Source organism: Acanthochromis polyacanthus, chromosome 5, assembly GCF_021347895.1.
Source record: "Acanthochromis polyacanthus isolate Apoly-LR-REF ecotype Palm Island chromosome 5, KAUST_Apoly_ChrSc, whole genome shotgun sequence".
NCBI classification, from domain to species: Eukaryota; Metazoa; Chordata; class Actinopteri; family Pomacentridae; genus Acanthochromis; species Acanthochromis polyacanthus.
In genome coordinates, this window is record NC_067117.1 from 37,033,418 (window position 1) to 37,059,427 (window position 26,010).

At 39.3% G+C, this 26,010-nt stretch overlaps 2 protein-coding genes across 7 annotated transcripts in view; both read right to left on the reverse strand.

Annotated features, from left to right (window-relative positions):
* Nucleotides 1-3,196: 3,196 nt before the first annotated feature.
* On the reverse strand, nt 3,197-16,004 carry mybphb (myosin binding protein Hb). 2 transcript variants are annotated; one of them, XM_022214853.2, is made up of 13 exons: nt 14,227-16,004; nt 12,368-12,436; nt 12,057-12,191; nt 11,237-11,404; nt 7,787-7,875; nt 7,512-7,707; nt 7,294-7,433; nt 6,960-7,119; nt 5,926-6,062; nt 4,491-4,677; nt 4,309-4,356; nt 3,638-3,669; nt 3,197-3,547 (listed from the first exon to the last, which is right to left on the reverse strand). In XM_022214853.2, the coding sequence occupies exons 1-11, from the start codon at nt 14,459-14,461 to the stop codon at nt 4,325-4,327; spliced, it is 1,548 nt and encodes a 515-aa protein (XP_022070545.1). In that variant the 5' UTR covers nt 14,462-16,004; the 3' UTR covers nt 3,197-3,547; nt 3,638-3,669; nt 4,309-4,324. The 2 variants fall into 2 exon arrangements, with proteins under 2 accessions (XP_022070545.1, XP_022070546.1); XM_022214854.2 differs by lacking the exon at nt 12,368-12,436.
* A 121-nt stretch (nt 16,005-16,125) lies between these two features.
* The window catches only part of nav1b (neuron navigator 1b), a 121,968-nt gene continuing 112,083 nt past the window's right edge, over nt 16,126-26,010 (reverse strand). For all 5 annotated transcript variants that reach the window (XM_051947989.1, XM_051947988.1, XM_051947986.1 and 2 more), the window contains 11 exons: nt 25,709-25,904; nt 25,093-25,193; nt 24,913-25,008; nt 24,280-24,448; nt 22,729-22,964; nt 22,355-22,509; nt 22,198-22,269; nt 21,566-21,762; nt 21,339-21,457; nt 19,626-19,826; nt 16,126-19,509 (listed from right to left, as the gene is read on the reverse strand). In XM_051947989.1, the coding sequence (XP_051803949.1) occupies nt 19,426-19,509; nt 19,626-19,826; nt 21,339-21,457; nt 21,566-21,762; nt 22,198-22,269; nt 22,355-22,509; nt 22,729-22,964; nt 24,280-24,448; nt 24,913-25,008; nt 25,093-25,193; nt 25,709-25,904 (1,626 nt within the window). In that variant the 3' untranslated portion in view covers nt 16,126-19,425. The remainder of the gene's footprint in view (nt 19,510-19,625; nt 19,827-21,338; nt 21,458-21,565; nt 21,763-22,197; nt 22,270-22,354; nt 22,510-22,728; nt 22,965-24,279; nt 24,449-24,912; nt 25,009-25,092; nt 25,194-25,708; nt 25,905-26,010) is intronic.

Genomic DNA, 26,010 nt, shown 5'->3' on the forward strand with positions numbered 1-26,010 from the left:
ACTAGAATTAGGCCTGAGACCCATTATGGCTCATAGCCCACAGGTTAAAGCTGCACAAATTATGCAAGGAGCTCTAAATGGCAGACAAGCACAAGAGAATATTCTTGCGAAGGTATTTAAATTAAATCAGCAATTGACTATATTGATGTTTTTTTTTCTAAAAAGTGTATTTTTATTTTTGGATTTTGTGGAGCTTCTTATGAATGGACTTAACACGTGACGTGATCCTGCCATTTTTAGAGTCTGCAAATGTCATTGCTTTAGCTAAACACTAGAGGATGCCATATTCAAAGACTCTACTTCTGGTTATAGTAATATATAAATAATGACTTTGTGATCCTTCTATTTTTATTTTTCCATCGTCTTCATTTTCAGTTTTCCTCTTTCAGTTTTTTTTAAGGCAGCATGAAAGCGCATTTTGCCATTTGAACCACTCGTCCCTAAAATAACCTGAGCAAGATGGCATGCTGCGGCTAATTTTGTCAGCCTCTGTGTGAACTCGTGTCTGTGTAACCTGGATATCTCTGGCAAGCTGTCCTGTATCACTATGCCAGTAACTTTGACACCAAATAGTTACAAGATCAGTATTAGACTGGTATTATTATTACGAAAGTCCTGGCATACTGGCATGTACTCTTGGGTCTGTATAAGCAAATTAGTAGCACTCCTGTCTCTGGATTTTCACTGGTCTTCTGCCAAAAAAAGCTTTAGAAGTTCAAGACCTGCGTTGAACTGTAGTGGAAAGTGATTCAATTAATCTGCAGATACAGTAACTCTCTGCTTTCCAGCTCTGTGCAAAAAGAGAGATTCTTTAAGTGTTTTACACATTGTTTTTTTAAATTCTTGCCAACCTTTGATTTAAAAAATATCTCTATAATGTGTTATTGTATTATAAGAGAAACATACATTTCTTTAATAACTTTAAACACAAATCATTCACTTATTGCTGAAACCTTTAGCTAGCCCTTAGGTTGTTTAATATATAAAATCAGTGTACCCAAAGCTATTAAAGGGGAACTTCGTTTTTTTCAACCTGTGGTCTGTTTTCATATGTCATTTCATACATGTGAGTGATGGAGAAATGAATTTTCGACATAGCTCCAGTATTTAGCCAGACAGACAGCTTAGCAGCTCAGCTAGCGAAAAGTATGGGGCAACTTGCCCCCCCGCGTCAAAGTCCGCCCTAACGCGCTTTTCTCCCCACACTGACCGGCTCGGATAGTCTCAATGAGTGTCCCACAACATACTAGAGATGAGAAGTGAACGAAAACCTCCACATTACCTGGTGATCGCTATTTGTTGTGGTCTGTATCCAAATCTCAGGACGCTAGAAAGCAAATCTCGTTCCGAAATCGCCAAAAGGCGCGAGCTATCGCGCGATTTCGGGAGCTATCGCGCGATTTCGGAACGAGATTTGCTTTCTAGCGTCCTGAGATTTGGATACAGACCACAACAAAGAGCGATAGCCAGGTAATGTGGAGGTGCTAGCTGAGCTGCTAAGCTGCCTGCCTGGCTAAATACTGGAGCTATGTCAAAAATTCATTTCTCCATCACTCACATGTATGAAATGACATATGAAAACAGACCCCAGGTTGAAAAAAACCGAAGTTCCCCTTTAACTCTTTAAGACCTACCACTATGCAAGTCTGCCAGGACATATTGTTACATTTCTACATACTGTAGTGCAATATTTGGAAGAATTTTTATTTGCTTTACATTTGCTTTGTATCAATATAAACCTTATATCCCAAGTTTTATGAATATGTATTAACTTATGTCTTACCTACTACAATAAATTGCTTAAAAGTGCGATAAACCTAAAAAAGATGAAAATTGTTTTTTTTTCATATATATATCAAAATACAGGAATTGCACAGCCGTATTTCTCAAATTTGCTAAAAAAAATAGCACAATTTCCCATGGTCTTATTTATAAAGATTTTAGTTTTGTGCACCATATTATATATTTTTACAACCCGCTCACTGCAATGAAAAAGTGCTCTGAGACATGGTGAATGCGTGAAATGTTAGTGTGACTCTCCAGATTTTATCTGCGAAAAGAATGATCGATCTATCTTATCTGGTTTCAAATCTACCGCCAATCAAAAACGGATTTGCAGTCATAGTACTTGCTCTACGCTGGGCTCTATAGGGTTAAATGCACAATCTGTATAAACTTCAGTGCACTTCATACATGACTGTCCCCAGTTTTATTTATTTCGCAGTACACCTGTGCGCAGACAAAACTAAAAGCACAACATTAATTTATATAATTCTGTACACAATCACATTCTCTACATTACCTAGAGCAGGGGTCGGCAACCTTTAACACTCAAAGAGCCATTTCGACCCGTTTCCCACAGAAAAGAAAACACCGGGAGCCGCAAAATCCTTTAGGCATTTAAAATGAAGACAACACTGCATATATCGCTTTTTTACCTCTATGCCCTTGTTAATCAGTCGTGATTAATTAATTACAAAGTCTCTAATTAGATAGATTCATTTTTTAAAATTGTGTCCTTCCACTAATATTTATCTTACTTGGTTAATGTCATTTTTGCTCCTGGACCTCATACGTTACGTAATGTTAGCTGAAAATCACTATTTTGCGAATGTCTATTTAACTTGTAAAATCTATTTATCTTAAGCTAATAACTTTTCTCCGGTAAGTCGCTGCCCTATTTTCCAAGACGACACTCCTCTGACTCTCTGACCTGCTGCCGTGTTCTTGCGAGTAACGTGTATTACCCTATCATGAGTACTTTTGACTCAAAGACAAGACGTGTCTTTCTTGGAGTGGAGCTTTAATATACAGGCTTGCCATTCTTGAGTACAAAACGATGTGAAACTACAGGCGTTGCTTCTCCAGGAGTAAAACAGAAAAAAGGCATAAAACGTGTGGGAATCGGAAGCTCCGTGTTGTCTCTCTGCATCAGCTTTGCGCTCTCACGTCACAGGCACAGCACATCCGGTGGAGTGACACGTCAAAATAAGAGCGGTAATTTCACAATAAAACTCTCTATATTAAAATACATTGAAACGCGCCTGAAAGGCAGAACACTTTATTTTCCAAAGTTACAGGGAGCCGCAACAGAGGGCTGAAAGAGCCGCATGCGGCTCCGGAGCCGCGGGTTGCCGACCCCTGGCCTAGAGAGTGATTTAAATTTACAGAAAGCACTGTATTGACAAAAACAAAACCAGAAATTAAAATGTTTATTGATATAAACACATAGATGTCACATGCAGTTCACCAATGAGGAACTGTAAATTCATGATGCATAATTCTTGGTAGCAGTTAAACTGACAACTAGGGAGGTACGGTTTTTGATCATCTAATAACTTAGCTACCATAGACAGTATTGTTGCGGAAAAAGTTGATTGTGGACTTGGATATGGATTTCATGATATGTTTGTAGGCATAAAGCGATGACAGCAATTGCTCATCATGCATCATCTCTTGCACTTGACAAGAGAGCACAGGCTACAACCCTTTGTTAAGTGTGGTCAAAAGCCATATATACACCTTCTTCCAGGAATCCAGCACCTTCCTGTAGAGACAAAGAAATCATTTGAACTTTAAAAAGTTGTTTTTTTATCCTCATGGAGGACTGTTTTAGAAACACTAAACTATTAAGCACCTTATGCTGCAAAGGCTTCATTCCTTCTGCTCCTGGTTTGGAATTTCCAACAGATGAACAAATAACAACAAACAGGTGTTAAGTGAGAAACAACAGCAATTTAGAAAGACAAACGAGAACCAATTTAAACTAAACAGAGCAATTTTTGTGTTTAGAAAATAATTGTTAAAAATAAGCTTTATCCAGACATAAAAGTACTTCAGTATTGTGGAAACCAGCTCTTTACACGAGTTAAAGCTCCAAAATGTCTACACTGTGTTACCCACAAATAAAATGCTGTGCCCTGAAGAAAGATATTACTGCTGAGTCAAGGAAATATGATTAAGTCTCCTCACCGAGTACACGAGGAGCCATTACAGGTTTAATTTATGGGTGCTACCTTTTGGACTCCTTTAAAGGCAGAGGCCACCTTTTCCAAGTTTAGTGCTCTCCATGTATGGAAAGTAAGTCACAGAGAAGGAAGGTGTCACCTCAAGACCCATATAGGTCAACATATCTTATAGGTCTAATTAATTTCACAAATATCAAGCTACAAGTGAACAACTAGTAAAAACTCACTTGAAAAATAATACAACTCAAGAATGCTTTATTTGGTTGATGAGGTTTATTCGGGTTCATGGTCTAATTTACCATCACAGATAACAAACACTGTTACAATAATTATGTCTGACCTGTGAGAATGTTGACCTATTTCTTCTCTGCATCTGCAGCTGCTGGCTCTGTTAAACATAAGACTGGTTATTCATTTTCAGAATCCTGAATACTGGTAAAGCAAATGTTGCAACCTAAATTATAGGTTTTACATGCATGAACAGATGAAAAATGTTGGTAGAGCTTCAAGACCTCAACTTACGTTTGACTTCCAGCTTGCAGCTGATAGTTGCTTCTCCATGATCATTCTTAGCTCTGCAGGAGTACACACCACCGTCAAAGTTACCAGGTTTTCGGATCTCCAGAGAGCAGATACCCTGGACACAGATCTGTCTGTACTTGGGGTCATCTCCAATAATCATCTGGTTCTTCATCCAAATGATCTTGGGCTGTAGAAGAACAGATTCATACAATATAACACTACTCAAAAAACAACAAGCAGTAGTGTAGTTTCTATTTTTGTTTGTGTTTTTTTTTTTTTTATGGAAGCAGAGAAACAGCATGCACCCGGTTTGGGACTCTTAGCAACATTGACATGGTGAGGACCTCCTGGGGCCCCACCTCCCCGATGACACGTCATGGCCTCCTTTCCTTGTCCCAAGTTTCAAAAAAGAAGAATACCATTTCTAGTCTTCTTATCAAGATCATTTATGCCACTTTCATGGTGGCGTCCCGAAGGATTATCAGCCCAAAGAGGAGGTGACAGGCTCAGACAGAAGGCTAACAAGGGCAGGTGAAGATTTTCCTCATTGCCAGCTCAAAGCACTGACAGCAATGTATTTAGTGAGGGAGGGAAGGTGTTGCTGCTGACAAGTAGCCTAAGCAATGGTCTGGTCAGCTGGCAACACTGTTGTTACAGAATAAACTTATACACTGAATGTATGTATGTTTGTGTTTCAACATTTAATTTCATGCATTAAATATAATAATATTACAGCAAAGCAAGCATTAATCCAATGTATTAAGTCTAAAATTGGGAAAACTCAGTCTTTGTGGTGGAAAATTTAGGATTTAGTCCTTGAATTTATGAGCTATGATGTCAGGAACTCAAATTTTTAAGAAAAACTATAAGCAAGCAGAGCTTTTAATGGAATAATGTCAATACGAGTACTTTTATTATGAAATAGCAGCAGCTGGAAGAAGCCTCAATGGATTGATATCTGTACATAGTGATTGAGTCCTGTCCTTTTTTTTTTCATTTTACATGTTATTATATTCTCATTTATGACAAATCAACTCAAAAAAAAGTAAGCTGATTTTTAAAAACTAGTCAAAGGTATGAGATGAAAATTAGCCTATTGTGTGAAGTCTGGTTCATTTAAAGTTTGCTATTCTGATCAATGATTACTGCATCTGTCAAATAAACTGTCTAAAGTAAGCAAAAACAATTAATATACATGATCTTTGTCTTTTGTCCACTTGTGTTTGAATATACACTCATGCTCCATAGTTTGAGGTCACTTGTGAATTTTCATGAAAAACATGAAACTGCCTAGGTGACCCCAAACTTTTGAAAGGCAGTGTACAATGGCTAGTTGCAGGTGCTGTCTTGGTGGTGATGTCTTACTGAAGCTAGTTCTTTAGTGAAAATACGGTACAGCATGACACCGACTGAGCGTAAAGGAATATTACTGTACTTTTGGGAATCCCCTGACGGAGCAGAGCAGCTTGGTGCTGTAGCCAACGGTGGTGGCTCTGTCGCTGAGATTTGTGGTGAACTTGGGCGCCTCAGAGAAGTCATGCTCCTGGTACTCAGGAGGCTTGTACTCGATACCTAGACAACGGAGCAGAAACAGGCAAACTCAGTTTGCACCTTAGCGGACAGTAGCTTGTTAGGTCAGTGACATTTTGGAGCTCAGTGATTAGAGGGATATTCTGAAAGGTCCTTGGCACCAACACAGAAACACTAGCCATCTTTGTTTCAGTGATCAATCTGGAGGTTGTTGGGTCCAGCCATGTAAACCTCAATTACAGCTTTGTCAGTAAAGTGGATTAATATATGCCTGATGAATGAGAAAAAAAATCTGTGACTATTAAATAGACTTCAACAGTTCAAAGGTTCTCTTAGTGGTTGTCGGAGCTATCGACCATATCTTACAGTCTTCTGAAAGTGGACTTCTGATCGTAAGTTATTTAGTTATACACTGCCGTTCAAAACTTTGGGAACACCTAGACAATTTCATTTTTCCATGAAAACTCACACTTTCATTCATGTGCTAACATAATTGCACAAAGGTTTTCTAATCATCACTTAGCCTTTTAACACCATTAGCTAACACATTGTAGCATTAGAACACAGGAGTGATGGTTGCTGGAATTGTTCTTCTATACCCCTATGGAGATATTCCATTAAAAATCGGCCGTTTCCAGCTAGAATTACCACATTAACAATGTCTAGACTGTATTTCTGATTCATTTAATGTTATCTTCATTGAAAGAAAGTGCTTTTCTTTCAAAAATTAGGACATTCCTAAGAGACCCCAAACTTTTGAACAGTAGTGCATGCATAGCCGAATGTCCAATCTGTTTGTCTTAGAGAATGCCTATGATGGCAGTATTTATACAGAGCTCAATAAGACAGTATGATTATATACACAGTTACCAAATGAATAAATAAACACAACGTTGATATCTTCCTCAATATAGTTAACTGTAAAAGACACTAAGGTACCTGTCTTCAGGATCTTGGCCTCGTCCTTTGTAGTAGCAGCGCCCTCGCTGATTCCACACTTGTTCTCAGAAAACACTTTGAACTTGTAAGTGTTGCCCATAATAAGGTCAGAGATGGTGGCATTCAGTCTGTGATAATGCTCCAACACAGTGAACCAGTCCTGTGAAAGCAAAACATACAAACACAAAGTGTGGACATGATGGATTAACTCAGAAGGTATTAGGAGTCTGAATTTACAGTTTGTAATTTATTAGCGGGATCCTTCCATTAAAAATCACTGTGCATTATTCATTATGCCCTGACAGCCAGCCGCCCATTGATATTGAGAACTTACTCCAGTTTTTTTGTCGGCCTTCTGGATTGTATAACCCGTGATTTCTGTGTTTCCATTGTCGGTGGGTGGAGTCCACTCCAGAGCAACGTTGAAGCCCCAGGTATCCACAATCTTTACACTGGCAGGAGGCCCTGGCAGCTCTGGGAAGGAACAGAGTATACTGTGTATCAGATGGTAGAGACTTAAATGTCATCTTAAAATATAGATAGCTTTCTCACCAACAATCTGAAGAGTGAGTGAAGCCTTGTCCTCAAAGTCCTCCACCTTCACACACATCTCGTAGACTCCAGAGTCTTCCCTCTCAGCTGCACGGATGAAGAGGATGCTGTCTCTATCAGTGCTGCGGATGTTCACCCTCTTGGTGTCCAGTGCTGCACCATTCTTTGTCCAGGTGACCACAGGTTTGGGTTTGCCCTAAGAAACAACAAATCAGATGGTAAATTTAACTGTGTTATTATCCATGTCGACCCACATGCAGAAAACGCCAGCTTACTGTGAAGGGGATGGTCAGGTTGATCTTGTCTCCAACGTGAGCGACGTATCTCTGCCTGAGGAAACGAGGCAAACGCACCTTGGGGCGGTCTAGAGGGGAAAGCAATGAGGGAAATAATCATTGATTATTGAGGATACTCAATATTTATACATTATTTATTATGCTATTCTTTCAGGTTCTCTTATCTACTGGCTCCAGGTTGGAAATGAGAGACAGAAGCAGCCTTAGCAGGATTAAATCGATCTATCCAAAGATGTTTGCAGTGGAAAAGCTGGGTTTAAGCTCCTTTTGTGCCCACCAAATCTCGAAATTGATGAGCAGGCTGATGTTGATCCAAGCCTGTTTTAGCAAATGAATTTTCACTGGTGTCACTGGTTCTTTCTGCCCTTTCTGCCCCGTCTGTACATAACTCTCATTTCAATGTGTGTGTGCTTTGTGTGTTTGTTTGTTTTTCCTTTGGGGGGGTTAACGATACTGTAACGATATGTTACAGTACACAATAGAATAAGGCAACAACTATGATTTTGTACTGGGTTGTAGTGCATAAAAGACAGGAAACAATCCACAGTAAGATAGTTAATATTTGTATGTACATGCACATAGGTCCATGTGAATACCTACATATGTATTTGTGTGTTCCTGTATATGATATGACAATGCAGGTTTGCATAGTTGATCAAACGTATTATATCAGGTTAGAACCATTGAGATGTAGCATGTTATTTTTAAGAGGATCCCACAGTTGTTTATTCGTCTACATACACTACTGTTTAAAAATTTGGGGTCACCCAGATAATTTCATGCTTTACATGAAAGTTCACAGTTTTATTCATGTGCCAACATAATTGCACAAAGGTTTTCTAATTATCAATGAGCCTTTCAATACCATTAGCTAACACAATGTAGCATTAGAACACAGGAGTGATGGTTGCTGGAAATGTTCCTCTGTACCCCTGTGGAGATATTCCATTAAAAATCTGCCAGTTCTAGTGAGATTATTCATTTACTACATTAACAATAACTAGACTGTATTTCTGATCAATTTAACATTGTCTTCATTGAAAAGCAGTGCTTTTCTTTCAAAAATAAAGACATTTATAAGTGACCCCAAACTTATTAACGGTATTTATGTGCTATTGTATATGGTATGACAATGCAGGTGTTTATATTTTTTTATCAAATGTATGACAGCAGGATAGACCTATTGAGACATAACATATAATTTTTAAGAGGATCCCACTGTCGCTTCTATGTCTACATATATTTTCAATATGAGGGGTGCGGGAGCCTATCCCGGCTGACTCGGGTGAAGGCAGGGGACACCTTAGACAGGTCGCCAGTCTGTCGCAGGGGTAACTTAGAAGTCAAAATGTGGAAATAGGAAATCAAAAAAAATATTAATATAAAGAAGTATTTCAATTTCTCAAGCATGTGGTGCCTAATTTTGATTCAGAAAACACTATAACAGATTTGTCATTTTCCTAAATACTTCTCTATAAGTAAGCCAGAAAAGAGCCCATAAATTGTCATAGAAACTAAATGATACGAATGGTTATCCAGTGGAAATTTTAAAGTGATACTTAAGCTACAGTTAGAACCTTGGAAGTATCTTGCTGAGGCTCATTTGTAAAAGTGATTCGGTGAGAGGCACCACCTGCTTAGCAGAGCACAGCAACATTTGTCAGGACTCTAAATAAAGCAGGCGGACTGTGGTATATCACCTCTCCTCATGACGCACGGCTTGGAGACTCAGTTACTCCCCCTCACATCAGCATGTATTAAAATCATAGCTGCATTAAGAAGGGCACAGAAACTATTAGATGGCTCCTAAAGGCAGCCCGTTTGTGATTGTAAAGTAAATAAATTATTTTAAAAAAGCAAAGAGAAAACAAAGTCAGATGAGGTAAGGCATGTGTGAATCAGAACAAACGCACTGCTTGTTAAATGTATTACCACTTTATACCCAGAGGATTAATGTTAATGATCATTCTACCTGTGAAGTCTGTGGCATGTTTCAAATTAAGCAGAGAATCTCTGCAAGTGTCATGAGATTTGTCATCGGAGAAGTCGGACCCACACCCACCGCCCCCATCTGCTCAGTGGCAGGACATGCTGGAATTTACCAGCCACCCCCCAGCTCTATGCAGCCCCCACCTGCTCACAGCCAGACCACTTGACACCATCGATCTTGCACAGACGACTCTGACACTCACCTCAGCATGAATCTTGGCAGGGCTCTCAAAGCAATACCAAACCTTCCACAGAAAACTTTGTGTTAATAGCAGGGATTTCCCAGCAAGCTTAGTGGTTCTTTTGTCGGAAACCATAAGTTATTTCTTATGTGGCCTACTTGCTATAGTGAACATGACGATGAATGTGGGCGTGAATACTGAAATACTGCTAGTCCAGCCGGGATCAAGTTGCCTCCCCTCCTCCCTGTCCGACTCTCCATTACGCATAACTATGATTTGTGAGAGTGCCAAAGTAATGCAGCTCCTCTTTCTAAAGCCTCGGGGTCCGATCATCATTTTACTGCAAATCACTTTGGATATACTGTCCATGATTAACACTATGAGGTGTGCATCATCAGTAAAACTTAACAACTGTGTAGTTATCGCACCGTAGCCATGTGGATCAGTGTTTCAACTCATAGTGGAAACAAGCGACAAGACCAGAGTTTTATACAGTTAACGCAGCAGGCATGTGCCAACAGGACATGGACAGCTGACAAGAAAACATTGCTGAGCTGTTTCTGTTTGACTTCTGCACTTTACAACTCCCACACTGTTTTATGGTAAAAGGCTCTGCAAAGTTTAGATTGAACCTGTGTCAAATGTGCCAAATTTGTTTTAACACATTTTAAAAATAGGCTAAGCTAATCATGTAGTACCTGAGAGAAAGTCTAAGCAGTTTTTTTGTAGATCATTTAATTTTTTTCTCTTCGTTTTTGGCTTTTTTTGCCTGCTCTTCTGTAAAAAACTTTTTAAATCATTAAGAGAGAAAATGGCCTAATTTTGACTTTTACGGGCCTATTTATAAAATTTTTTGCCTCCATGTATTTTGCTGTTTGTATTTACATATATGAGGTTGATGTAGTATTTACTGCATTTATTTTGTCTTATTTTCCAAGTATTAGATTTTACAATGACAAAGAAAAAAAAAATTTCTCATACCACTGAGTACTTGCATTTCTGCACATATTTAACATATTCAATTGAAGCAAGTTTTTGTCTATTAACACAACTGTTTCCTGTATGTGGTAAATGCTACTGTTGTTATACCAAGTAAATGTGTCCTTGCCTTTGTTGTTGCTCTGACAATTTCCCTTCATGTGATCAAGAAAGTTTATCTGTTGACATTTTGGGGATTTTTTGTGTGTCAGTACTATATGTTACAATATGTTTCGTACTCAAAAGGCTCTCATTTGCGCTTTTTGCAAATACTTCTTACCAGCGACCTCCTTCACCAGTACAGGCTCGGCGAGGGCGACGGGGGGGCTGCGGCCTCCAGCGTTCACAGCCACCACACGGATCTTCAGACGCTCACCAGTGGTTTGGTTTTTGATGACATAACGGGAGGACTTCTGCAGGTCCTCATTGACTGCTTTCCAGTCCTCAGCTGGATGGGAAAAAAATGACACAACAAAGAAAAAGTGGTGATTAAAGCATGCAAGAACATGCAAATTCTATCTAGAGTGAGCAAAACAAATGTCATTGATGATGAGAGTAAACTGAGACACTGAGCACTGCTTTTTATTATAGCTTTGCACGAGCAGTAGAAATAATGCATTTGACACAAATATCTTGCATTGGGCATGAAATCGCTGCATGTCAGTCTGCTAAATCAAGCCTGCACTGAACTGCTGCTGATATTAGCTTAGCACTGTAAGTCTAAAAGCAGGACCTCCAGCAAGCTCAAAGCAGCTCCTGAAATGCCTCTTTCCTTGTAGGGAGAAGTTAGGTAGCTCATGATATAACTCTGCGACTGACACTTCAGGAACAGCTGCAACCGATATGGCTGACCCACATTAAAGCAGCAATTTAACATTTTTTCCAAGTAGATTAAATGACTCATAAACATTGTGTACAACTAAAGATATAAGTATAGTTGCTTGTGTGCGGACCAAAAATCAGCTGATGAAATGAAGCGTTGACAAACCATTTAAAGGTCAGCGGACATTTTTGTCATGGTGTATTAATACTACTATCTGACCCCTTTCAAGCACATGCCAGCATGCAGGACACCTGCTTTGAAGCATAGTAAGACTTACTTCCATCCTTGCAGACTTCAATGGTGTAACCATCCAGGCCTGAGGGCCCGATGTTCTCCGGCTGGCTCCAAATTATAGTAACTGAAGTGTCATTCTTGTCCTCCACAAACAGTTCCACAGGAGCACTTGTGGGCTCTGCAAATGGTGAAAAATATACAATCATTCCATGGGCCATTGCATTCTGCGCCAATACACAACAATCCAAGTTCGCATGAGGTGAAGATGCAATTCCTTATTGTAGCACTGTAATAAAAAGAGAGCATGAAATGACTCACTCTAAGACGCAGTTTTCTTTTTAAACAAAGGATTACCTTTGGGTGGAGGTGGTGGAGGAGTGGGTGGTTTAGGCTCTTCTGGTGCAGGTGCCTCAGCAGCTTCAGCTGATGTTAAACAGGCATTTGCATCATTGTTAGCAGCATATAATGAGCAGAGCGACAGCATCAAATATAATCCAGTTATGTACCTCACAGCTCTCTTTCTCCCTTACCGGGAGATCAAAGGATTTACCATACCATTACACTGAGGATTTTTATCCAATCAGTCTCAAATGACAAAGTCATCACAGTCATTGAAGAGAGAGGAGTGAGCAGCAACGTTTGCTATTTTTTGCTGGTTGCTTTACCATCAGCAGGTGCTTCGGAGTCAGCTGCAGGAGCAGCTTTGTTTGTGGCTGGAGAGGCAGCAGCTATTATTAAATGTTAGATATTAATAATTAGTGCATTAAGCAGATGGGACATGTTGCAACAGATGATACTGTATGTGCTGAGACTACAAACTGTAGACAGTGTTACAAAGAGGTCAGTCCGTGCTGTTGGGTTTACCGAAAAGAGGTTGAAAGTTAAAAATATTGTCATATAAAATGAGTGTTGTGGCTCATTTTTTTATCATCAGCAGGGGCATCAGCTGCAGCGGCGATTCCTCTGCAGCAGGAGCAGCAGCTAATATTAGAGGTTAGAAAATATTAGCAGATATTTGAGAGTAGATACAAGTATTAGATATTAGTGTAGTTAGATTTACTGTAGGTGGTTTGAGTTTTAATAACACAGGAGTCTGTTGGTCTACTGACAGTCATTTTTACCATCAGCAGGGGCCTCAGCAGGAGCAGCTGGTGGTTCCTCAGCAGCAGGTGCAGCAGCTGATATTAGAGGTTATAGGTCATTAGCTGGTATTAGATATAAGTACAGTTAGCTTAACCTTAGGAAGTCTGAGTTTTAACAGTATAAGAAACAAGGGTCTGGTAAGCCAGCAGCAGCTGGTGATTCTTCTGTAGCAGGTGCAGCAGCTGATATTAGAGGTTAGGAGATATGAGCATTAGGTATTGGTGAAGTTACCTGTGTCGATGAAGGTTTGAGTTTTAAAAACATAAGGTCTCTGTTATTCCACTGATTCCTTTTTTTTTTTTACCATCAGCAAGGGCCTCAGCAGCAACAGCCAGTGGGGCTTCTGTAGCAGGCACAGCAGCTGACATTAAAGGTTAGGGGATACCAGGAGATGACATTTTGAAAATGTTGTATGACATTTTCAAAATGTTACAGAAGGTGTTAAATCTCCTAAAAAAATAGCCCAAATAAAACGTAAATTGAGCAGAAATGGGTGAGTTATCAGCTTCATAGGTGGGGGCAGCTGATAAACGTCAAATGTTAGACAGTTGGTCCAATAAATGTTACCTTAATATTATGTTAGATATAAAAAAAAGCATAAAAAATTTGTCGTGAAAGAGGTTTAGTTCATATGCGTTATACATCAGTTTGTGGTGCCAGCGCCAATAAAGAGTCATCGAATATTTCAATTCGTTATTGTTTGGCTCGAAATATTACTTGGGAGCCTTCACAGATGTATAAATGCATATCAGAGAGTTTACATGTTAACATCCCAGTGCGTGACCTTGTGTAGCTTTTTGAAATGAGACAGTCACAAGGTAGAAGCAGGCAGTTTGAGTAGCTACCATGCACTTTCCGTGGGGTTTAAGTGGCTACAACGTCGCACCTTTGAGCATAAGAGCCTGTGCATAAAGGTTACCGTGTGCTTACCATGAGCTGAACCAACAACTTATGCTAAAAAGGTTACAACATCCTGTGTTTATCCACCGAGATATAAAAGGCAGGTGGACTGCAGGCTGAATAATCGGAGGTGTCTCATGGATTGATGGCCGCTGCGCACATGCCATTACCGTCTGCGGGTGGAGGGGTGGGGGGTTTAGGCTCCTCAGCTGGTGGGGCTGCTGCTGCCTCTCCCTCGGCGGCGGGGGCAGCTTCACCCTCAGCAGGGGCAGCTTCAGCCGGGGCGGCCTCGGCAGGAGCGGGCTCCGGCTCCGGAGCAGGTTCAGGAGCAGGCACCGGAGTCTTCTCCTCCTTGGCTGGTTCTTTCTTTGCCGCCTTCTTGATTGGGGCAGGCTTGGCCGGCATGTTGGCGGTTGCAGCTAATTCCCAGCTGAGTGAAGTCCTTCAACCAGAATCCAGTGCCATCATTCCTGGGGGGGTGGCCGCTTTAAATAGGGCTCTGCAGGTTCAGGCGCCGCCCTCTAATGAATTTCATGTAATAGATACTGAGCACCATGTATGTTTCAGACCACCATGTCTGTGTAGTGTCACTCACTGTACATAATGATGTACAGTGAGTGAGACTACCTGTTCTACTATATTTACTGTGGTCGATTGAAATAGAAATACAATTTTTATTTATTTATTTATTTATTTATTTATTTATTTAGTAGAATTCCCGACCTGATAACATTTTTGTTCCATTCTTGGCAAATACTTTTTTGTTTGAGGTACTTTAAAGTCAGTAAATAATCATCATATCATTAACTACACTACCGGTCAAAAGTTTGTATGCACCTTGTCATTTCATGTTTTTCTTTTCTTTTTCTTTCTTTCTTTTCTTTTTTTTACAATGTTCTACATTGTAGATACATACTCAAGACATCAAAACTATGAAGCAAGATATATGGGATTATGTAGCAAACATAAGGATAAGTTCATCTGAGTCACCAGCTTCACAAATCACAAGTTAACAGCAACTCAGATTAGAGCCCAGATAAATGTCACACAGAGTTCTAGTAACAGACACATCTCTCAGTTGTTCAGAGGAGACTGTGCCAATCAGGCCTTCATTGGCAAATAGCTGCTACGAAACCACTACTAAAGAAATGCTACAAGCAGAAGAGATTTGTTTGGGCCAAGAAACACAAGGAATGGACATTAGATCTGTGCTTTGGGCTGATGAGTCTAAATTTGAGATCTTTGGTTCCGCCTGCTGTGTCTGTGCGATGCAGAAAAGGTGAATGGATCGTCTCTACATGCATGGTTCCCACCGTGAAACATGGAAGAGGAGGTGTGATGGTGTGGGGGTGCTTTGTTGATGACACTGTTGGGGATTTTTTTCAAAATTCAATGCACAGTGAACCAGCATCGCTACCACAGCATCCTGCAGCCACATGCCATCCCGTCCAGTTCACGTTCAGTTGGGCCTTTGTTTATGTTTCAACAAGACAATCAGCCCAAACACACCTCCAGACTGCAAAGGGTTATTTCACCAAGAAGGACAGTAATTGAGTGCTACATCAGATGACCTGGCCTCCACAATCACCTGACCTACTAAACCCTATCCACATGGTTTGGGATGAGATGGACCACAGAGTGAAGACAAAAGAGCCAGCAAGTGCTCAACATCTCTGGGAACTCCTTAAAGACTGTTGGAAAACCATTTCAGGTGACTACCTCATGAAGCTCATGGAGAGAATGCCAAGAGTGTGCAAAGTAGTAACCAAAGCAAAGGGTGACTATTTTGAAGAATCTAATATATAACACATTTTGACTTATTTCACACTTTTTTGTTTACTGCATAATTCCATATGTGTTTATTCCTAGTTTTAATGCCTTCAGTTAGAATCTATAATGTAAAAACTCATGAAAATACAGAAAAACCATTAAAAAAGAAGGTGTGTCCAACCTTTTTACTGCTAGTGTAATTCCTGTCATAACATTCTAGTTTTAGTCACATGAGCTACTGCAACATTACTGCAGTCTCTATAAACAGTAGTCAAGTTGGCCCACAAGAAGCAACAGAATAAATATAACATGTATTTTATTAATTCCAACAAACAGTGATAGGTGGATGAAAGCCTTCAGAAGCATGCCTTATCCATGTATTGGACCCAACTCTGAAGAAATATACCTTTCTCTCAACGATGTCCCCCCACCCTCAATGATTGTTGCTGCATCCAGAATGCTGCCGTATTTACAGTCTTTACAGTGATGTTCTGTACAAAATAGAGAAATTAAGTTTTACAAAGGATTCTTTAGAAAAAAAGAAATATCAAATATCTGAGTATTAAAAAGGAAGCCATTATCTAGAATGATTTCCCTAAACAATACGTTAATGTGAACATTGTTTTTTTTCTCATCACACAGCAAGTTTACATGCATTTTCAACACTTAGAAACCCTTAACATTTGCACATCAGTGACATTAGATACAGCATATCATTTTTTCTTAAATCTTAGATAAGTCCACAACAAGCATGGCAAAAATATGACTATTCAGCAACTTGCATTGGCCTACAATATCAGATTTATCTCTTTATCTGGCATAATTCTATTTAGAATCAACTATGCAAACCGTGAAGTGCTGATTCTTGCCGACTACAGCCGACTCACGATTTGATTTTTAATCTTTTTTGTTGTAGTTTATTGTCATTTGACAATTTAAATATCCAGTTACATTACTTCTGGTGCCATTCATAAGGACAAAATACATTAAACTGCTGAATTTCTTTAACTACATTTCTGAACCCTGTCTTCATGGCCACATCAAACGAATCATCCTCTTTAAGGCTCAGCATCACCTGTTGTGCAATTTGGTCCAAATTTAAGAAATCAAAGACTGACCAGATGAAAACACATTGCGTTTGTTTGTGAAGGTCAGACATTTGCTGATTGCCAATACCAGTAGAAGTTGCTGCATAGTCTCGATACACTAGTAAGCGAACACAAATCACAGCTACTACAGAGCAACAGGCACAACAATCAGTGAAAGAGATGAGAAGCTGGAGGCTGATGGCTTTAGGTGACCTGCAGGAACAGATCAGAGTGGGGCCGGTAATACTGTCTAATGCCTGAAATATTTACAGTAAAGGATGGATTTCTTGGCACAGTCACTAAGCCATATGCATCTTTTGGCTCTTGATGTCTTTGATTCATTTGTATTTTTTTCTCAGTTTGCACGTGACCAGCTGCATATTAGATTGCAGATTTCTTATCATGCAAAAAAGTGCAATAGCAAAGCAATAAGCAGCTCAGACACAATTTAAAGTGTTAAACTTTCTCATCAAGCTGTCATTAATGTGATCTGACATTCATTTACAGGATTTACTTCATGTGAAGTTTAGTCTGGGCACTGCAACACTGACACAGTTTGAGATGATGAATTATTTCAACACCACTTGCACAGCCATATATTTTATCTATCATTTGCTCCATACTGGCTTCTTTACAAAAATCTACACAAAGTACCTTCTTAAGTGTTTTAAATCTTCTGCTTTTTACTCTTCCATTAGAATAAGAACCTGCTGTCATTTGTGTCTGTGTCATGTTCCCAAAATGTTCTCAGATATGAATACTATATGAGATAACATCAGTACACACTGTACAACGTCTCACGGGACTTCACTGTCTCTACATAATGTCTTCAACACTTCTGCAACAACACCTCCTACAAAATATCAGAAATGAACTTCCAAATCTATTTTAAGTTTCTTTAGTGTTTGACAGAAATGACACAAAACTCTTTGCTAACCTATCCTGAATGTCTACTCGATTACTTATTCGATGCCAAAACTGTGTGGGACATTTTAAAGAGCACCATGTACCTAAATGCTGTTAACACGCGTGAGTGGTGAGAGATTATTAATGTTGTTCGTGTAGAGCATGAACTATAGCAAATTAAATTGGCATAGGTGGCTCTAAAGTCACTCTGCTCAGCCACTGTTTTGCAGTTGAACTTTGATAAGGCTTCCTTTAAAAAGCACCTACTACATGATTGACACTGTTATACAGCTGTTTTGTTTTCTATACATTCATAGTTGAACTTAAACCCCTAACATGACAGTCAATATGCATGATTAAAGTACAGTATTTGGTTCAGTAGATTAGATATTTGCACCAACTAATAGAGATAAAATAACTGCAGTGTAGCTTGAATTGTATGTACATCATATATACAATAACTATTCTGAATATTGGGGGAAAAGTCTGAAAAAAATGTGCTCTTTCCTGGATAAGTGTTACAGAAACACTGTGAATCTGAATCTGACTTGGATTCAAATAGCTTTTGTTTCATCTGTTCTCACCACAGAGCATTTGTTATGTTATATTATCCCTGTGTAGTAAGTATCTAATACCTGATATACATGGCAACATTGGTAGCACTGCTTGTTTCATATAGAGAAGTGTATAAAACAAAAGCAAGTGTTTGGAAAAAGCGGTCCGTGCACCGACTTAGCGACGAGATCCTATCACTGATATATGCGTTTTGTTTTATGCAAAAGAGTATGACAGCAAGTTTAATTTTTCAACTTATAAACCATGAAAATGATAAAGAAGATGGAAAATTGTGAGAATATATGGCGTGTTTCCGAAAAATAACTGAAATAAATAATATACAGTATAGAGCTGAAGAAAGAACTGATTTCTGACTGTCGTAGATATTGATGAAAGCACCAGTAGACTCTGTTAAAGTTGAGGTGACATTGACGTCTTTGTTGTTAAGGCATATTACTTGTTTCACCTGCTTGGGTTGTAAAGTTCAGGATTGCATATGTATAAGATTTGGCCTTCAAAGACTTATACAGTAGATATGTACCAAAGAACTTTGCAATAAACAGTAGTATCTGTCATGCTGTCATACTCTTTTCCAAAATAAGTCACCATTAATTGAGAACAGCTCCTTTTGACAAGCACGCGATATCCCAAGATGCACTGGAGCACAAAAGTGTATTGAGTGTTGTCACAGAATTCCCCTGAAAGTTGAAGTGCTGAGATGACAGATTTCAGTGGTTTGTTAGCACCGATCTAAGAGTACCAGCGTGGTGGTAAAGGGATCAGAACTGCGTGAAGTGAATGTTAAACATATAGGTAAGAAATGGATTGTTTCATTCAATACTTGTTAGCGTTCTTTTTTTTTTTTTTTTTACTACTGTGTGTGTTAAGATGATTTGGAAAACACAGATCGTTCTTTCAAAGCCCTACTGCAGAAATGACAGTTTAAATTGCCCTACAACCATTTATGAGGGTCCATTTGTTCCTGAATGTGCACTGCATCAGTATAGCAAACAAAAAAATAACTTTAAGTATTAAGTGTAAGCTTTGTGTTTAAAGTTTAGGCAGACTAGGGTCTTCTTTGTCTGGGGATTCAATGTAATTGGCAGCCTCTTGAAGTTTCAAAAGCATGGCCATCTACAACAAAGAAGACAGATTTGAGACGTCAAAATTTCTACAGAATCCACTTAAGTTTCATAGACTTTCCATAATTAGTTTTACAGAAGAAAACATCATGACACAGTTTTTCTTACCAGAGGATCAGATTCCATGGAGCTGGGTGGAGTCTCCTTATGAGACCTCTCCTCGCTGGGCTGACAGGGGCTGCTGGAGCTGCTGATGCTGGGAGGAGGTAGGTGGAACAGCTTTGCCTGGTCCTGCTGGGCAGACGGCCAAGGCAGGGTGCCCCTCACCCACTCCACTGGATCCTCCCATACTGCTTTCTGGCCATGGACCTGGGGAGTTACAATGTACCTTCACTTAGAGGTAAACATTTTCCGTGAATCGGAAGTCACCAGCGCTTCCACAAACTGAACTGAAAAATGAGCTTCAGAGGTTTTAAAATCAACCAGCGGGACCATTTCTTGGATTCAACCACTGATTTAAATCATCCGTTGAAGAGCTGACTTGCACTTTTGTACGTTGAATCACTGCCTTTTATTCTGATGCACCCAGTATACAGAGTCACACTGCATAACAACATGGAAGGCTGTACACTCAAAATAACACAACTACTATAAAACAGGTGGAAACAGAAAAAAAACTAACAGAAAAAGAGGTAACACCAACTGGTTTCATTTTGCTGCTCTGACGCTCTAAGCTCTGGCTCAACTACTTCAACAGATGCTTGTACAACTTCCTCTACTGCTGTTCAATGCAACTGACTCTGGCATTGCTGGCAGAGATGCTCCATGGAGTGCTAGAATTTTAGAATGATTTATAATCATATGCACAATTTTAATTATCCATATAGAAATCTGATGTTTGTATTACAGACGGTGGCAAAAGACACAAATATGTGAGATTGCTGTTGTGTAACAGGAAGGAAGCTGTGACTCGGCCTAAAGTGTTGAATACTGAATCTAAATATGGGTCATTCCAGGATTGGAAGGCATTTTACGTCCCATCCATCAAATTTTAAATAATCCATGTTCAAAATACTAAAACATGCAGTGGTTGTGTAAATTTACTTGTCCTGAGACCAAATCTAAAAAAATTAGGAGAAAAGAACATTTGAAAATATTTTGTAAAATACTAAATGAGTCTGGAGTTTCCCCAAAAATGTCATTTTCTCTTCCCCCACCCCCTTGATGACGAAGTTGAATCACAAATAAAACGCATAAAATTAAATTTAAACCTCCTTTTTTAGGTAGTTTTTTTCATTGATGTCTCACTTTCATTGATTGCAAAGAAGAAGAAGAAAACAGTGAGTTATATGATACCCTGGAATTAACATCATCAAACAATTTTGCAAAATAATGGGTGGAGCAAAGCTATGTCCTCTCTTCTATTTTCCATAACTTTATCAGCCTTGATTGAATGTCTCACTCTCCCTCATGCAACCCTGTTATGTATACTATCAGGATAAGACGAGTTCTTTTTAATTTTTTCTTTACTTTTTTACATCAGTAAGTTTGTCCTCTTGGTCAACAGTAACAGCTAGCTAAATATCTAGCTTCTGCTCCTGAGGAAAAGCTAACATTTGCATGGATTAGCAACCCTGTTACTGTGATTAGAGTAGGGTTAGCAAACAACAAATAAACACAGGATAAAAATGATACCATTGATGTGTAAGCTGAGCCACTCACACCTTTGATAGTTTATTACCTATTTTTGATGAATATGTAGCAGAAAATTGCAAAAGAGAAGGCCTGTTTTTCAATAATTTTTGAAGCCCAAATGTCCTCCAATTCTGAAATGACCCATATCCTCATTTGAACGAATTGTAGTTGACTGTGGGAGCTCACCTTGATGCCATCCTTGGCTCCTTCTTGCAGATACGGAATAATAGAGTGATTCCAAAGATCAATGAACCAGGATTGAAACTCATCTACTGTGACTGGACATGACAGGAAAAAGCAAGGGCCTGACGAACAAATGTGAGCAGAAAGAATAATAGTGAGAAAACACTTCATTTACACAAAAACTTGTTTGTTTAGCGCCCAAGTCCCGATCTGCCCTCAGTGTTTTATACCAATGAGGAAGTCCGATGTGCTGTGCTTCTCCAGGAAGGTGTGCAAATGATACCACAGTTTGGGAACCCAGTCTAACACCTTGATGAGGTCCTCATTAGTCAAGTTCCTCTCATCTTCTGACTCCATCATTTTTCTGTGCAAATATCGCACCAGGAAGCCATTGGCCGGCTCCACATTGTTGGAGAAAGTCACCATCCTGAGATAATGAAAAGCAAGAATTCACCTCACAAGACAAACTATTTTGCAAATTGCATTCACTAGTCAGTTACCAACATATTAGATTACTATTATCCCTCTAATTTATATCATCACTGGATGCTTGAGTTTGCAGGTGATGTTGACTGATGGACTGCTGTAAAATTACTACTACTATGTGTTGACAGTAGAAATCCAATTACATCAGAAACATCAGAAATATTCTTTTATAAAAAAAAGTTCTTATTTTGATCTTATTACATTTCACATTGCTAGTACTCTCCTCTTGCTTCAATTATGTAAATGCATTATTTAACCAAACATAAAAAATACAGTCCTGCTGTTGCATCCTGTGTCACACAAGTGTAATAACAAAGTCTTGCTAAATATTATTGCTGTGACAGTTTGAAAGCGCTATCCTTTATTTTTATCCAACCTGAAGCTGAGGTGCAGGCTGTTGTTTGCCGTCATCTTTACTGGTTGGTTGCTTGTTCCAATAATGTAGGGACTAAAAGCAGAAACATATTACACAGTTTAGGTTACATTCAACACTTGCATGAACATATTGCACATTCTGCGTATGGGCAATTTACCATTTGTGATATTTGCAGGTCAGCGCACCATTGACAAGTTCACTGATAGAAGCTGGATCATGAACATCATCCAGAATCACGACCAGTGGTATTTCTGATGTACTGGTTTCTCGATCGATTTGATTGGCCAGATTAGAAAGATAAAGCTGCAGATCCTGAAGAAAAGGAGAATGAGAGAGAGAGAGAGAGATCTCAACCTGCACTGAAAAGAAACTGACATCATGACAGACCAGACAAATTCAGTATTGTACAGTTTGACCTGGTCATGTTTACAAATGAGAACTGGTTTTTCAAACATTTTTATCTAGTAAAATAAAGATCAAATAAAAATAAAAAAATTGTACGGATTTTTATGGGACATCAGTTGAAGTTACCTTGCATGACTGGCGGTGCATGTTGAAAGTGACCACGATGCCATCCATGACTTCGCGGGCACTGCGGTCCACTAAATATTCAGCCAGTCGGGAAGCGAGATAGGTTTTGCCCGTTCCACTTGGCCCAGAAAGGATGAGACGGCGATGTTTGAGTAGAAGACTAATGTAGTGCTGCATCATGGGTTTAGGAATGAGAGTTTCAAATACCAGGCTGTCCACACACTTCTCCTTCAAACCTAAGCATAGTGAGGAGAAATGGAGAAAGGTCTGCATGATGAACTGCTGTAATAAACAATGAAGTTGACGACTATCTGCTAATCACCCAGGCTGTATCAAAACTGGTGATAAGGTGCTATCTGACAGCTGATAGCCAAAACTTGATAAGAATTGTGTTAATGTTTTAATCAGAGAGCAGCATCTATATAAAGAAGAGCTTCGGTAAGATGTTGTGAAAAAAGATTTCTATCACCTCATATGTCCCTCATAAGCAACATCAAGCTCAAGCATTTCAATCTCAAAATAACTTTGCATCAAGCGTAGGAAGTCTGCGAACCCCCAGCCCCCAGCCTGCAGAGCCTTAACATCTATGGGGCCCATGTGTCTGAGGCAGTTCGACCAGCTGGGCCTGACTGCTCTGAGATCAGGTTACTCAGAGACCTGTCTGGGCTGCCGTTGCTTTCCCAGCTCTCCCAGCACGTCGCTCCTTACATTCCTGCATGCAAAAGGCGGAAAGAGGTCGACTACCAAACAGAACATCCACTCTCCTTGTTGATTACAGCTCTGGTTTAGAATCGCAGATGAGCTCATCATATGTCCTAATAATCAAACCATAATAACAAACCAAAACACTTCTGCTAGTAAATATATTGCAAATAACTCATACAGATGTGCATTCCTAGTGACAGCAATATGCATAATATAACCAATTAAACTCAAAAAAGAGGCTATTACTCTTAGAAAAACAAAAAAACACAACATTTTAGTATTGAGAAAACGAGTTTATCAGCTGCCATGGGGTCATTTAAGTTGGAGTCACTTGGTTTAGCAATGAAGTCTCAGTTATGATGAGGACAGCTCTCAGCTTTTATAGGGAGTAGATTTAAAGAACAAAAACCAACGCTGAAGTAAACATCAGTGCAGAGACAGAGGTCCAGATGTAGCTCTAGTAACCATTAGTATTCGCATGAACAGGTTTCAATCACAATATTTGTGGTTTTGGGACTGAAGGGCATAAAAATTTGTATTACACAACACTGAAGTGTTTACATTTCTTGTGCAATAACTTTCACTGTGAACTTTTAGTAGCCCAAATTTCAAGTGACTAAAATTAAAATGTATCTTTTTAGATATGGCAAAATAATGTTAGACTGACACAATTCTTTTTGTAAATAAATGCTGTACGACAATACTAAATTTAACTAGCCTTTAAAAACAGATCAAATTTAATCTTATGACATCCTTCATGTCATCTGTGTTGAATGGATTTACTTCTACATCTGTGAATACCTCAAATCTTAGAATAACTTCATAAAAGATTATTTCTCGGTATACCTTTAAGAGCCATTGTAATGCTGCTGGGGCTTCGGGACATGCAGCGAGAAGGTTGCGTCTCAGGAGCCTCTCCTCCGAGGACTCTCTTAATGTGGCCCATACTGTAGCTGTAGATGGAGTCAGTAGACAGGCCCAGGCTGGAGGTGGGGTCCACTTTGGCAATGTACACCTGGAATGAAAAGGACAGAAATGCAGAGCTGAATAAAACTGTCCAAACAGCATTTTGCGATTTTGCAATGATGTACAAAAGCTATGAGAAAAGCATGATAACAGCTGCTCCTTGTGATGTTTCAGAGATAGCTTCCATAGCCATGAGTCCTGCTAAACACACATTTTGGTTTATTAGACACCATAAATACTGCAAATAATTTACCTACTAACAATACCTGGATAGCTGGAACATCCGGATCTGATTTACTATCTTTGTCTGTTATAATAAAACCAGAAGCCTTATGGGAACCTATAATTTCTGTGTCTCAGTTTTCAACCTTGAGCAGTAGAGCTCTTTGAAGGATTACCTTGCTAAATTTAATATGGCAGCTGAATCACAAATGTGAGCAGGCTTCATGTAAACTGTACATTCAGTTCTCAAATGGGTCACATTGGAACAAGTTGTCAGAAGAGGCATCCCACCTTGAAAGCCTGGCTGACAGCTGAGTCCAGCATGACCCAGTCCATCCTTCCATTCACTCTGACAGTGCCCACAAAGAAGTCCTGCTGTTTAACCTCCTATTAATACAAAACAAAGTTAATAGGTGATACGGGAAATTCTGAAAGCAGAAAGACGTTTAGAAAATAAAAAAACATACATACATCTTTAAAGATGTGTAAATCTGCAACACAAACCACCACCCGAACACGATGATCATCTCTCTGTGAAGACAAACTGAGAGAATCTGCAGAGTGGATGTCTACTGAGGAGTAAAACAAGGAATAGAAAAAGAAAAAAAGCTCATGTACAATCTGTGGCACAGTACAATAGTATTTAGCTTTTGATTGTTCATTATTTTTTACTTTAACTTTCAGAGTGGTGATCTTAGGACTTTGTGGTAAATTAATACACAGATTTGTTATGCACATTTGGCCTTCAAAATAAAAGCAAGGTTTCAAACAGTGTGGTTTAAAGTAGAAGTGTGTCTTTGATTGTACATGCAATACCTTCCATTTTTGGTGTTTTAATAATTACATTAATATGTGCATTGTTAATATAATAAACATATAAAAGAAAAAGTCTTTCCTAAAGGCAATGATTTCACTGATGCTGATTTGCTTTTCCGAAGTTCAAGAACACACCAGATGGTGTTTGTAATTAATTAATTTTATTGTCCTGTGTTTGTAAATACCATTTTGTCCAAGTGCTATTCCTATTTGTTTACCGCAGTGTTCCAGCGTGACTCAACATTTTCCAAATGTCAGAAGTGAACTTTACCTGAGCTGCCCTCACTCAGCCCTCTGCTGTAGCTTTTGGGCATGTGCATGGCTACTGACTGTCGGGGCGATGAGCTTCCCAGAGCAGTGAGACCAGAGGACTGGGAGACAGAGCTGGAGGGCCCAGGGGATGGACAAGGGGACAAACTGCCCGTCTTCAGCTGATCATTCTCAGCCTTCAGATTCTCCACAGTTCGCTACAAAAAAAATCACAAACGTCTGTTCTTATCAAAATGCCGTTCACAAAATACTCTTGGAATGGTGGCATTTTCATGGGTATATGCTAATTAGATTCCTAATACT